We start from the raw sequence: 14,640 nt of genomic DNA, 5'->3' as shown, positions 1-14,640 counted from the left end.
ACATAATTCTCACTATTTTTCCCCATCAGTATGAGGTGAAAGCTCCCGTTCCTTCTGCCTGTTTCAGGAATATTTGTAAGCAAATGACAAAAATGCATGAAGCTATAATTGATCTCCTTCCAGAAGAACAAACACAAGTGAGTAGTAATTCCTAAAACCACTTTTTTAATATATATATAACATAATATGTATGTAGAGATAGAGTGTTTTACATACTTTTGGCACAGTTAAGCTTAGTTTATATTCTAATATGATTATTATTTTTTTCAGTTGTTATATTGGCTTAGGGAATATGGATAAAAATTTCTGATTTCAAAGTACCCCTTACTCAGACAGGTCAGAGCAACAATGGCTTTGCTATATGGTCAGCAATTCTAAAAAATTCATTTTCCATTTGTCCCGTGAGTATCAGAGATCCCAGATTCTACTCACTTCACTTGTTACATTATTAGCTTGAATATCAGACTTGGCATTTAGATTGCTAAATATAAATATAAATATGTTACTCATAGTGATTATAATCCAGATTGGATAGGGGAGGAATTAGTGATAGAGTTAATGAGATGGCACATAAAGTAACTCAATCAGTATGTCTTATTAATATTTATCAGATCAGTGTAAGTGATCTATAATAGGCACAAACCAGATAAAAGCAAAATGGGTAGTCTTTAGCTCCTTTCACCTATGAAGTATCCACCCATTGTCCCGACTGTCTTTGTCCACAGAAGAATTATCACAGAGTTCTCTTCACTTTTGAATTTTACTTTTGTTTATCCTCACCTGAGGGTATTTTTCCCATTGATCTTTAGAGAGATTAGAAGGGAGTGAGGGAGAGAGAGAGAGAGAAAGAAAGAGAGAAACATCCATGTGAGAGAGACACATCGATTGGTTGCCTCCTGTATGTGCCCTGACTGGGGCTGGAGATCAGCCTGCAACCCAGGTACATGCACCTGACCAGGAATTGAACCTGCGACCCTTTGGTGCGCAGGCCGACACTCCAACCACTGAGTCTCACTGACCACGGTCACTTTTTTTTTAATAAGAGAAAGTTTATTTAGAAAGTCACAGAGGTAGAAGTAGTATGCTGTAGAAGAAATGGGCTCAAGAAATAAGTTACAGAGGCAAAAGAAGGGCCCTTGGAGTTTAGGAGAAAGAAAGAGGCAAGGAAAATGCACCTAGGGGAAGAAGGAGGGGAAAGGCACTGGCTTGTGGTTGTGGGCGGGGAGGGGGAGAGAGACTGTGAGGCCAAGAGACCCTCTTCACTCTTCAGTAACATTCCTGCTCCCCACTTCCCTTAGTTCCCTCTCCTAGTACTTCAAAGGTTCTAGTATTTCTTGTTTTTCCCAGGTTGTCTTGACCCACTTTAGCTTGTTCCCTCTATACCAGATATGTCATTCAAGGTAGTTTAGAGTGATACAACGTTATAATACAGTCCTAGTTGTTGTATGACATATAAACTTAACTTTCACTGGGATTTTTGCTTTTCGAACAAGTTTGTTATTTTTTTGTCTCTGATTGCATGGAAATGGTATTTGGGAGCAAAGGGTAGCTTTCTTAGTGACTCCTGCCTACTCTTGCTCCTGCAAGATGCCATCCCATCTTATATAGTTATTACTGTTCATGCTTCCCTAAGTTTTCGTTAGTCATACCGACCTCCATGATTTGGTGCTCACTGAGGACTAAGGAGGAACCATAAGATATGGAGTATCCACTAGGGTCTCTTTTTTTTCTTTCTCATTTCTTCCTAGCCAAGCCATCCTTTCCATTCCACACACAAGATCCCCCATCTCTGACTTTCTGACCTTCTGGATTTTCCATCTGAGTTCTAATTCTAGAGCAAGGCTTAACCAGGTCAGGGAGCTGGGCATACAGGTATTTCATATGTTTTTATTTACATTATAATTTAAAGGGTACTCTTGTCAAAGCTAGGCAAAAATGATAGATTTTATGTCAATATTGTCACTTAAACACCAGTAATTCCACAAAACTTTTCTGTAGGTGGCTTTATACATATTTTTCCCATAGAAAATATATGTTATTCCACAAAACAGTTTCCATAAATTATATATAATTTCAGGTCAGGTATTTCCTAAAGAAGTATTGGGTTATTATTGTATTAAAAAAGTGTGCCTGCAGGAGCAATGAAATAATTTCAAGTAATTTTACCAGGTTAGAAGGATAAAGGTATCTTTGCCTCTACCATTGAGACTTTTTGTCTCTCTATCAAGTTTCTAGTTCGTATATTATAGAATTCTCCATTTCTTTGTATTCTTTTTACCTGTCATGATCTATATACCACTTACATATCTCAGAGGACTTCTCCTAAGGGGCACAAAGGCAGTAGTAAGTCTTATCATTAAAGTAAATAATACTGAAAAGGTGAAAAAGAGCTTTTATCCAACAAAAACCAAAAACTGTATTGAAATAGCAATCATATATTTTCAAGGGAGCATTTTAAAGGTACATGCCAAAACAAAGGTTATTTAAATTTTTTTTCTGATTTCAAATTGATAACTCCAGATACTTCTGTCGTCTATTTCAGTAGAGCTTTAAGAAACTTAGTTGTATTTCTTTTTCAGATGTTATTTTTAAGAATTAATGCAAGTTACAAACTCCACTTGAAAAAGCAGTTATCTCATTTAAATGTGATAAATGATGGAGGACCTCAAAATGGGTATGTTTTCAAAATATTTTTACCACATACTCCCATATCGAATTATTTGATTTATTTTATTCATTATACTCTCCCTTTCCACTATAATCGTGCTGGGGCCCAAAAATTATAAAATCAGCAACCTTTTACTTTTTTTCCTCTGTGGAGACGATATATATCTGTCTGTCTATCCACGTGAAATGTTTTATATTTTTATAAGTGGTCAGTTAAGTAACTGAGGCAGTGTGGGGTAGTAGCACCTCCTTAGGTTACACAAGTCTTCCTCTATCCAGACAGAACTCAAAGTCCTACTTTGTAGCTGCGTCACTATGAGAAAGTCAATTAACTTCGGTGCCTTATTTATAAAATGATAAAGTCTGCCTAATTCCTTCATAGGGTTACAAAAAATGTGTAAGTGTGAATATGTTCATATTTTATCATAAGCCATTGTATATTTATTATTGGTGAAATAAATCATATAATATGTAAAAGAAAACATAGGGTTTAGAATATAAAAACTTGTTCTGCTACTTAACTAGCTATGTAACCTTGGGCAGATCACTTACTCTTTCTTGAGCCTTAATTTTCTATGATTTGAAAATAGGAATAATGGTAAAAAGTTCTGTCACTGCCCTGACTGGATGGCTCAGTTGATTGGAGCATAGTCCCATACATCAAAAGGTTATGGGTTCGATTCCCGGTCTGGGCCCATATCTAGGTTATGGGTTCAATCCCTGGTCAGGAGGCAGCCAGTCGCTGTTTCTTACATTGATATCTCTCTCTGTACCCCCTGCCTTCCACTCTCTAAAAATCAATAAAAACATATCCACAGGTGAGTATTTTTAAAAAAAGGTTTTGTCACAGGATTTTTGTGAAGAGCAATGTATATAAAGAAAGATATGGGGAAAAGATTATACAAAATGCAATGATAATGTAGTTACACCTTAATATAATAATCTCCTTAGTGTTACCTGTTCCATGGATTTTTAGGAATACAATATTTTATTCCCTGTTAAAGGAATTTCAGGGTTAAATGTCAAACTTATAGGAACAAATGAAAAATGTATTTTGGAGTCAGAAGTTGGCCTTGCCCTTAAAAAAGAAGTACACTGAAAGCTATCTGGAAGTTTCTGACTGCTGAATTTGTCAGCCAGGCTGAAATTAGGAGTTTTATGCAAAAATCTGATTCCCTTGATTATTACCTGTTTCTTCTGTTTTTTTGTTTAGTTTAGTTTTGTTTAAAGAATTATTTGTCATTTTCAAAAATTTCAAAGCCATGGAAGAGTTCAAAATTAGTATAATGAATACTAAATACCTCTCAGAGACTATCTAAAAAGAGCTAATATTTTTAAGCCCCACTCCACCTTTCTACTTTTATTTCCATAATTAAATCTAGGTTGGCTGTTTTTTTCTCAGACCAGTAGTTCTGAAGCATCCAATCTAACTCATTACCTATTATTATCTTTTGTAATATAACTATATGGCGGTCAGTACAACCTTAAAGATTTTCACTGTCACGTACTTTTCTTTTTTTTTAATCCTCACCTGATAGTATGTTTTTACCGAATTTTAGAGAGGAAGGAAGGAAGAGAGACTCTGAGGAGAGAGAGCAAGAAACATTGATGTGAGAGAAACATGGAATTGGTTGCCTCCTATACACACCTCAACTGGGGATCAAACCCACAACCTCCTTTTTGGGTGCGTGGGACAATGCTCCAACTGAGCCACCCAGGGCTTCCACTGTCACGTACTTTTAAAGACACTAATTCTGTGTAAGTCGATACATGTCTTTGAGTGATCCCTTGAAAGATAGAATTTCCTGAAAATTAACCTCTAGACTCTAGCCAAAGACATAATGAAAATGTACTTTTTCTTTTTTTTTTCAAAGTAAAACTCACATAACGGAAAATGAACTGTTTTCTAGTTAACCACATCTGTGCAGTCACCACCTGTTTAGTTCCAAACATTTTTACTTCTCCATGAGTGATTAAGCAGTTGTCCCTATTCCTCCTCCCCTGTACTGTACTGTTTCTTTTTAATGTAATATTCTCTGTTTTAAGATACTTTTAAAATACAGGCATATAGAGAATATTTGTATTCCTGCTTAGAATTATTAACATTTATCATTTACACTTGCAAAAATGTTTATCATGTTTAAAAAAATGGCATTTATTCCAAATGAAGCTGAAGAACCCCATGGCCCCATCACCAGTCTTATTCTTTTTCCCCCAACCCTTAGGCAATATTTCTAATAAATTTGGTCTATAACTTTTAAGTCCTTCTCATTTATTATCTCTATATCTTTAAAAATATATTTAGTACTGTTCTATGAGTTTAACTTACTTATAGAGTGTATTATACATATTCTACTTGCTTTTTCACTTAATATTGTTACTGATTTATGTATATTGATATATATCTATATTATTCATAGTTTAACTGCTTTATTGTATTGTCCCCCATGAATCACCTATATTTAATATATTCATTTTCCCCTAGTGATAGATTTCTAGGTCAGTACTTTTTCCATTACAACCATTCCACAGTTAAGATCTTTATACATCTCTGCTGGTTTGACCGTTTTTTTTTTTTTTTCCTTTATTGATCTTAGAGAGAGAGAGAAACAAGAAACATCAGTAAGAGAGAACATCAATTGGCCACCTCCTGCAAGCCCCTCACTGGGGATTGGGCCCAGAACCTGGGCATGTGCCCTGACTGGGAATGGAACCGGCGACCTTTTGGTGCATGGGTCAGTGCTCAACCAGAGCCACACTGGCTGGGCGGTTTAACCGTTTCTTTAGGGTATACATCTACAAGTGGGTTAGAGCACATGTACATTTCTGTTCTACTAGGTATTGCCAGAATGTTCTGCAAAATGGCTGTACCAAGTTTTCACTCTCACCATTTCTCTATATCCTGCCAACATTTGCTGGGTTTTTTTTGTTGTTGTTGTTGGCAGTGGGATGAAAAACAGTGGTATTTTATTTTGAATTGCATTTCCTAATGTTATCTTTTCATGTCATTCAGAGGTTCTCATCTGTGATTTTTCCTGTTCACATTCTTTGCCCATCTCTCTCTTGGGTATTATCTTTTTCTTACTGATTTTAGATTTTTCCATATGCCTTCAAACTAATCCTTTGGTGGTTATATGTTATAAATGTCTGTTTTTATGTTCTCTTTTATCAGTTTTGATATAAAACATTTTCATTACACTTTCTTATATAGACTGTAAATAAGATTTATTAAACATAACTTAATATTTTAAAATGGAGACTTATGTTAATATTATTTAATTTTTAATGTAGGGATCTTCCCTTAGAGAAGCATTGTTCTTTTTGAACCATAGCTGTCAGTTTCATTGTACTTACTGACCATATTATTACAAGAAGTATGATAATTTAGAATTTTTTTTTTGGTTTTTTTTTTTTATCCTCACCCGAGGACATTTTTTCATTTTTTGTTCAGATAGAGTGGGAGGGAGAGAGAGGGAGAGAGAGAGAGAGAGAGAAACATCGACGTGAAAGGGACACATCGAGTGGCTGCCACCCACACGACCAACCAGGGCCGGGGACAAACTGCAACCGAGGTACGTGCCCTTAGCAGGAACTGAACCCGGGTCTCTCCGGACCGCAGGCCAACGCTCCAACCGCTGAGCCAAACCGGCCAGGGCTAATTTAGAATTTTTTATAAATTTTAAAGCACCTTGAATAAGATGAATTTCAAACTAAAAATATGGTCCTTAGTAAATTCTTCCATGTGATAAAAGGTGAAACATTAAGTACATAAGTCCAAAGGTATTTATAAATTAGACTGCAGTACATAAATACCTTTTCCCCAAGGTAGTCCAGCAATCCAGAGTTTAAGTGTTCATTACAATATGAGAGCCACACTTCCTCTTGTCTTTTACAGATTACTAAATCAAGGTCTCCTATTTGTTTCTCCATGGGCCTCATCTTTCAAAATATATATTTAATCAGTCCTGTCATTTTTTTAAATGCATGCAGCTTTGATATTTCTGTTTATCTAAGCGTTCTTGCCAGGAGTGTTGTTTTTCAGGTATAGGCATTAATGTGACAGTTCAGTGTAATTCTCTTTTCACCAAGTGTTGTTGTACTGATTATCAGTACTATGATTTTAGTCATTTATATGTACACTCTAGTGACAAGTGATCAAAACTGTTATTTGCTCTATTTTGTTGCATTGTTTTAAGATAAATCTTTTTAATTGGCAGAATTATGAAACTGAGTCCAACCTACATTGGTTTATTCTTTTTAAAGACATTTATTTTTGAAATAGAACATTAAATGATGTAACTATATGATAGTAGGAATCCTGCTAAGGATTGACATTTGATCTCTAGGAAATCTGAATTTTAAGTAACAGTCTAGCAGCTAGGACTCTTTGATTCTGAGCATTGCTACTTTATTTGAATAGAAAGTGTGAGATTAAAAAAAATTTCTCTCCAATGTTTAGGTTGGTCACAGCAGATGTAGCTTTTTACACTGGAAATCTTCAAGCCTTAAAAGGCCTTAAAGATTTGGACCTAAATATGGCTGAGATCTGGGAACAGAAGAGGTGATGATATACTGGAAAACTGGGTAGCCCATCTGACCATGGGATGTATGTGTTTATGAAGAAAATATGGATGCTTATGATTCAAGAACTGAACCTGGAACCCAAAATGAACTGGGGTAGGGAAATGGGAAAAGGAAAGTATCAGTGTTGGGAAACTGGGATTCAGTGGGATCTACAAGGAATGCCAATTTTGTGCTTCCTTCAGTGAGGAATAACTGATCAGGTGTCTATAACATTTTTCATTCTCTCTGGAAACAGACTCAGGTTTCTTTGGACCAAATCCAAAAGAACACATAGCTGTAACACAGCTGTAGTTGACTAGAATGCTCTGTATACTTTATATTAAAAAATGCTTTGCATTTCTTCAGTGCAATGAAATTCATATGGTGTCCCACCTTATTTAATGATGGTACAATTTAAAATATTAAAATCTTAGTCAACTTCTGTAGAAAGTTTTCTCTATGAAAGTAAAGCTGTTTGAAAATTATTTTTTTACAGATCTTTCTATAAAAAATAAACATCTTTTGATTGCTTGGATTTAGGAATTCAGTTTTTGTTTTAGTGACAATGTCAAGTTTCAGGCTTTGTGTGTCTCATATTTAATCTTTCTACTGCTACTACTACTACTGTTCTCTCTCAAGCCTTCCAGAATAGTCTAAATACTTGAAAGGATGATCACAGTAATAAAGAATAAGATATTGGTGTTTATTTATGCAACTAATTTAAATACTTTTCAGAAGTGGTATATTCAGAATTGGTATATGAAAGCCTGCAGTTTAATAGTTGTATTTTTATAAAGAATATATCTAAAGGGATTTTTTTTTGCCTTTTTATTTCTAGCAGAGGTAATAATACATTTTTAAATATTCTGCCTACTTAAGAATTATCATTTTAACATTTAGATAACATAACGGAGTATGACTCCCTTGGGTTGTTGTTTTTAAGTTACTTTTGATGTGTATATGAACAAAGACCAGGGAGAAAGAAGTAGAAAAACATAGATTGCTGTGTTGGGTCCAGAAATATAAGGTGATGAGTAAGTTATTTAAAGACTTGTTAAAAAAAAAAATCCTCACCCGAGGAACTGTTTATTTATTTTAGAGAGGGAGAAAGGGAGTGGGCCAGGGGGGGAGAGAAACATCGATTGGTTGCTTCTTGTACACACTCCAACTGAGGACTGAACCCATAACCTAGGTATGTGCCCTGACCGGGAATCAAACCCACAACCTTTTGGTTTATGGGATGATGCTCCAACCAACTGAGCCACACTGGCCAGGGCAAGACTTTCATAATACCTACCTTCAAAATTAGAATCAGCAGCACTCTACAAATGAAAGTGCCTGTGCCTCACCTCACACCAGGAATCTTGCCTAACCCTGTGCGAGTGCCTAACTTTGTAGTGATCATGTACAATGAAATAGATTTATTTTGTGCTCTTCAGTTTCCTAAAAGGAAAGCCTGGTTTTTTTCCTTTATCATTACAGAGGTATGTCATTGGTTCTTAACTGTCTGTCTAAAATAAAGCTGTAAACAATTATCAGACTTTAAAAGACCTTTTTAATAGTGTGCAGTCAACTTTAAATTAAACAAGCAGCCTACTGAAAAACAAGTATGGGAGAACTGGAAAATGTAATTGAGTCTTAGAGAAAAGCCACAAATTATACTACCAGTAGACCTGATTTGAAATATTATTCATGAACATTTTTCAGTGACAACAAGCAAGCTTTAAGGAAAGGGAACTTTAAAAAAAAAAGTGATAATCCCCACCCACTATACTAGAGAACAAGGATGTGAAAGAAATGCCCTACCTCTACCCACCCCAGCTCTTTCAGCTGGGAAAAGAAACACCACTTTGTTTTAATAAATGGAGAGTCTGTGGGAAGCATGGCAGGCATCCCAGTTTTAGAACTAAATGAAAGGTACTAAATACCTTCAAGTTTAATTCCTATGGAAATAATGATGTGGTAAGATTCTCAGAAATGCAAAAACTTGATTTTTTCGGTAACTGGCCAGTGAGTATAGATATTCCAAGAACAAATCTCCCAAATGATCCAGTAACTATTTAGCAAGAGTATATACCATTTTTCTTCACCATTTCATAAAGTTAGCATTGAAAAGCATGTGTACACATGTATTGCTTCACAGCTTTATTTTTGAAATCACAAGCAAATCAAAGTGACCATCATTGAGGCCTCTCTTAAAGGATTTTCCAGCATAATTGCCCCAGTTTTAAGATTAAACAATATTGCACTTTAAGATGAACTTTCAGGATCCTCTTCCAAGAAGAAAAGTATTGCTTCCATCTGTGCTTTTCTTAGTCTAAAATAAAAGTATACTGCAGAAAACTTACTTTAAAAATTAACACTGCAGGGTACAGTAACACAGTAAAGTACCTGCCTATTTTAGAATCCTAGAGAACATTGCATTGTATAAACTAGCCCATGATTAGTATAAAGTGTACACAGTATTTTTTCATTTCAGTGGTCCAAGATACGAAGGTTCCCAGATACAATCTTGTTCTCTAATACTGCTCCAGGTGGGATGTCAATTCGGTCACCATGATTTGCGATGATGATAACTGTTCCCTAAGTGACAGGGAAAACAAAAAGCAGGAATGTATTTGCAGCTGAAGCTGAAATGCAACTGCTTTTCTTATAATGATATCAAGTTTATGTAGAACTACATTAACAATGGAATAACTATTTATAAACAACGTTAAACTTGAAAAATAACATGTTAAGGAAAATTGTCATGTGTCCTCTGTGACGATCCTGGCAGTAGTTCCAGATTGCTTGCCTCTTTATCAGAGGTGGTAGGAGTGGGAAGCGTACCCAGTGCCACATGACTGGCCCTTTCAAAGAACTACTTATTAGGCCACCAGCATTACCTTCCTTCATAAGGAAACTAAAGGGTGCTTAAGTTTATATTTATATAACGGTTTGGGGTTTTTATTAAGAACAGTTCGCTGGTAAATTTTTCATATCTTAAGTGAGACTGCAGTATCAGTGATAAAAATTCTATATTCTACATGTGTGTATAATATCTTTTTGTTTCTTCAAGATCTTCATTTAAGTAGCTGAAATCTAGGCATGGCATTAAAAGAAAAATTTGATTAGGAAAAAGCTGTTGTATCTTTGGTTCTGACTTTTAATACTTATACCTATAATCCTTCTTATGTTAGGCTGGAATGCTGGTTATAAAAGTACCCAAGTACTAAGTAATGAGAACAACTATTGTTTATAATAGTTGATGACAACCGATCACTTTAACAGGAATAGATTATATTCAGTATAAATGAAGTTGTCATTTTGTTTACTTTTATTTTGATTCAAATAGTCATCTTTAATGAGCTAATGTTAATTTGACAGTGATTCTATTTTAAAGATTGTCCTATTTTCAATAAAATAGTACCAGTCCAATTATTTATTAGTGTTTGCTTTCCATCTCAATGCTCTATTCCACAAAATTCCTATATACAGCTATAATGATTGTATTTTAACTATGTTGTATATCTATGGAAGACAGTGTCAATACTAAATATTGTAGTAAGCTATTTCATATATCTATATCCTATAAGATATATCTATATCTTATAAACATCTGGTATAGACTAGGAAGTAGTCCTTAAAATAAAGGTAAAATGAGGACTAGAAAATGAAACCTGTTTTGTAAAGCTATAAGATCTATAATTTTCATAACAACACACCTTTAATGAAACATTTTTGCCAAATGTCACATCTCCAGAAACTGTGAGGTGATCCAATTCAAGCATATCTGGTATACTTTCAAATCTCCTTAGATAATCCTGAACCTGAAAGAAAAATAGAAATGTATAAATTGTTTCAAATATGGGTTAGGGATTAAATTAACTGAACTGTAAAAACAATTGTTTATGGCCAAGCTCAGGCCCTCTATTGGAAGAACCTATTTGTTAAGCACTCACCATATGTTCCTGTGCAGGAGAGACCAAGGGATAAGAACATTGCCCCTACCCTCAAACAATTTACAACACAGCTGAGCAGATCAGACATTAGAAAAATAAAAAGATAACCAACAAACATGCTAAGAACCAGATGAGTAGTTCAGATAGTCTGGAAAAAGAGAGATCATGGTCTGAAGCAAACCAGATTGGAGCCTGGATTTAGGGTTGGGTAGGATTCAGAAGAAATGGAAGAGCAACTGCACAAATTATCACTGTTTTTGCTTCCTATTTCCTCATATTTACATGCACTGGAAATAATCCTGTATGGCCTTGTTTCTTATTTTGATGAGAAAAACAGAAGCAATCAGAAAATTTCCACTGGCTTCTACCATCACTGCTACCACTGCTGCTATCACACCACCCCTCCTTTGCCCCCTCACCCATTACTCTGTCCCTCCTAGTATTGAGGTCGGACTGTTTCTACTCCAATATAAGACCAACCCTTATGGCCTATTCAAGAATACTGTCCAGCAATTCTTTCTTCCTCTCCAGTGGTTTTCCCCTATTGATTGCATCAGTTCACATCAATTTATAGACATGTTATAAATGTTCCCATCTTTACAAAACAAAACAGCCCAGCTGGTGTGGACTGAGCATTGTCCCATGGACTGAGAAGTCCTGGTTCGATTCCCAGTCCAGGCACATGCCCGGTTGTGGGCTCCATCCCCGGTGGGGGTTGTGCAAGAGGCAGCCAATCAATGTTTCTCTCTCATATCTATGTTTCTATCTCTCTCTAAAAAAATTCAATAAAAACAAACTTTTCATCTTATATCCCTTTCTATCTATGGCTCCATTTTTGTTTTGTTTTTTAAGGCAAAATTCTTGAATTCATATCTCCAATTTCCTTTCCCTTAGTCTCTCTTAAATCCATTCCAGTCAGGCTCCAGAACCTCTATACTGATCAATCTAATAGTGAATTCTCATTCATCTTACTTGATTCAGCAGTAGCACTTGACAAAGATGGTAACTTTCTCTTTTCTTCATTTGGCTTTCAGGACATACAACATTCATAATTCCTTACCTGCAACTCCATAGTCAACTTTGCTGCTTCCTCCATCTCATCCCCATCGTCTAAGCCTTGGAGTACCTCAGGGCTTAGTTCTTGGATCACCCACTTCCAACATCCACTCACTCTCTAGGCATCCTTATCTTATGGCTTTAAATACGTACCAGCTATAAAATGACAACTTTAAAGTTTACCTGTCTCTTCTAGATCTCTCTTCTGAGCTCTAGACTTATACATTCAGCTACTCTACTTGAAGGTTGAATAAGCACGGTATCTCTAAAATTTACTGCTCATCCTGCTACCCACTAAACCTACTCTACCCAAGCTTTTCCCCCGTCTAAGTAAATGGTAAGTCCATGCTTCCACTTGCACAGGCCAAAAACCCTGGAGTCATCCTTACTCTGTTCAGGTTTACTCTCCTACAGGTACAACTTTCAGTATATCTCAGAATGTCAACATTTTTCACTATTTCCACTGCTACTATTTCCTTTTGCCAGGATTCCTGCAACAACCCATTCCCCAGTCTCTCTGATTCTACCACTGCTCCCTGATTCACTCCTCAGCTCACAACTCACCAATGGCTTCTCATCCACAAGAGGGAAAAAAAAAAAAAAGGCCACACTCCGAATACTTAATACAAGGTTCTACATAATCTACCCACCCCCAGTCCCTTACTTGCTCACTCTGCTTCAGCCATATTGTGCTGTCAAATGCTCCTAAAACATTCTTCCTCAGAGCAATTAGCCGTTGCCCACACAGCCCATTCTCAAACTGAGACAGCTAAAGTTATTATCTCTTGCAGGGTGTGGAAGGGGCTAGGGAGAATGGGAGGGAATTGAAGGGAGCATGAGGCCAGGTGAAATATGGTTGGCAATCCCATCTCAGGATGTGAGAAGATGGTGGGTTCTTGTATCACCAGATTTTCCCAGCCCAACCAAGCAGATAAAAGAAGCACCAAATACTGAGGAGACTTCTAAGATGCCAGATGCTCACCTGGAAATTTCAGCCCAGCCATAGGACCTAGAATCATCCCCCATCGATAATATGAGTTAGTACACACATCCACACCCGGTGGCACTAAACCACAACCAATACTAGAGTAGACTTGGATGGCATAGCAGGACTCTACAGGCCAGCCACAAAGGTTCACCCTGTCACTACATTAACCTCTCAACATTTTACATGATTAATTATCATTTTAGGGTAGGTTTGACCTTATGCTATTCCTCCTGCCTGAAATACTTTTCACCCCAGATACCTGCATGACACACTCAATTTCTCAGTAAGGCTGTCTTTGACCACCAGTGTAAAGTGACACCACCACCACCACCCCACCCACCCATTCCTATTCATGCTTTATTTTTCTCCATAGCATTTTCTATCACTACCACTTTCATAGATGCATACTAGCCATTCAATTTATTTGCTTATCATCATACCACTCGAATATCCATGAAGGCAAGGATTTTAGTCTGTTTTATTTACTTGCTGCTAAATACCTAGGACCTAGAACATGGCCCAGCACATGGTAGGGGTTGTTATTTGTTAAGCCAGAATTAACATTTTCCTCCTGATGAAAGTAGTAGTAGTCTAAGAAGAGATATAAGATAAAATATCCAAAAAGTTAAACATTCTTTTCTCCTCTATAGTAATTAAGTTCAAGAGCTACATCTTTATCGTCTAAGGTCAATTCCCTTTAAAAGGCAAAGATGTAGAAATATGACAGGTTAGTAGCAGAAACTAATTAGATTCCAATTCACATATGTGTGTCATAGCTTTATAATTGCATACCTTTGTAAAAGAACTGCCTAGTTTAACCAAGGGAACTGTAGGAAATTCCCGCTTTTCACTCATTGTCAAAGATCCTGCATTAAGGCTGTAGAGGTTTGACATCACAAGCAAGAGATCTGATGTGGTTTTCACAGGTAGAAAACGGCTTCTAGGAACATTGATGCCTAGAGAGTTCTCAAAACTTTTAATGGCAGCTCCTACTGCAGTTTCCAACTGAATGACATTCAGGCCTCCATCCAAAGTCTGTAAGGGAGAGAGGAGGGAGAGACACAGGTTTTAACAACTTAGTTCCATGTTAGTTCATGTTTGGGGAGTGGTTTCAGAGCTCCATTGAGAAATGACATTTATCAAGCACCTACCATAAGTCAGGTACTTATACATGTGTGATCTTTTTTCAACGTCACAGCTCTTCTGTTTAGTAATTATTTCCATTTTATGATAAAGAACCGAAGGTTTACAAAAGTAATGCAAGGTGCCTGTGACCAAAAGGCCTGTAAGTATCAAAGCAACAAGTAAACTGAGGTAGGCCCTCTACTTTTGGGCCCAGTGCTCTTGCCACTACCATAGCCCAGGGCCAAGTAAGGGTTGGATGTTGACTCTGGAAGACAGAGCCAGGAACTGGAGAGGCTGACG

At 36.5% G+C, this 14,640-nt stretch overlaps 2 protein-coding genes across 18 annotated transcripts in view; one reads left to right on the top strand and one right to left on the bottom strand.

The window, feature by feature from the left end:
• The window catches only part of VPS54 (VPS54 subunit of GARP complex), a 104,712-nt gene extending 96,947 nt beyond the window's left edge, over window positions 1-7,765 (top strand). For 12 of the 14 annotated variants that reach the window (XM_036262682.1, XM_036262681.1, XM_036262680.1 and 9 more), the window contains 3 exons: window positions 30-137; window positions 2,580-2,674; window positions 7,127-7,765. In XM_036262682.1, the coding sequence (XP_036118575.1) occupies window positions 30-137; window positions 2,580-2,674; window positions 7,127-7,232 (309 nt within the window). In that variant the 3' untranslated portion in view covers window positions 7,233-7,765. Of the gene's footprint in view, window positions 1-29; window positions 138-1,748; window positions 1,873-2,579; window positions 2,675-7,126 lie in introns of those variants that run through there. The other 2 variants (XR_004959680.1, XR_004959679.1) reach the window with 2 other exon arrangements.
• Window positions 7,766-9,360: 1,595 nt separating this feature from the next.
• UGP2 (UDP-glucose pyrophosphorylase 2) overlaps window positions 9,361-14,640 on the bottom strand; it is a 62,645-nt gene continuing 57,365 nt past the window's right edge. For all 4 annotated transcript variants that reach the window (XM_036262874.1, XM_036262873.1, XM_036262876.1 and 1 more), the window contains exons 8-10: window positions 14,008-14,250; window positions 10,935-11,039; window positions 9,361-9,813 (exon numbers count right to left, since the gene is read on the bottom strand). In XM_036262874.1, coding sequence (XP_036118767.1) covers window positions 9,706-9,813; window positions 10,935-11,039; window positions 14,008-14,250 — 456 coding nt within the window. In that variant the 3' untranslated portion in view covers window positions 9,361-9,705. The remainder of the gene's footprint in view (window positions 9,814-10,934; window positions 11,040-14,007; window positions 14,251-14,640) is intronic.

This window comes from Molossus molossus, unplaced genomic scaffold, assembly GCF_014108415.1.
Source record: "Molossus molossus isolate mMolMol1 unplaced genomic scaffold, mMolMol1.p scaffold_m16_p_15, whole genome shotgun sequence".
Taxonomy (NCBI): domain Eukaryota; kingdom Metazoa; phylum Chordata; class Mammalia; order Chiroptera; family Molossidae; genus Molossus; species Molossus molossus.
This window is presented reverse-complemented; position numbering and strand designations above follow the sequence as displayed.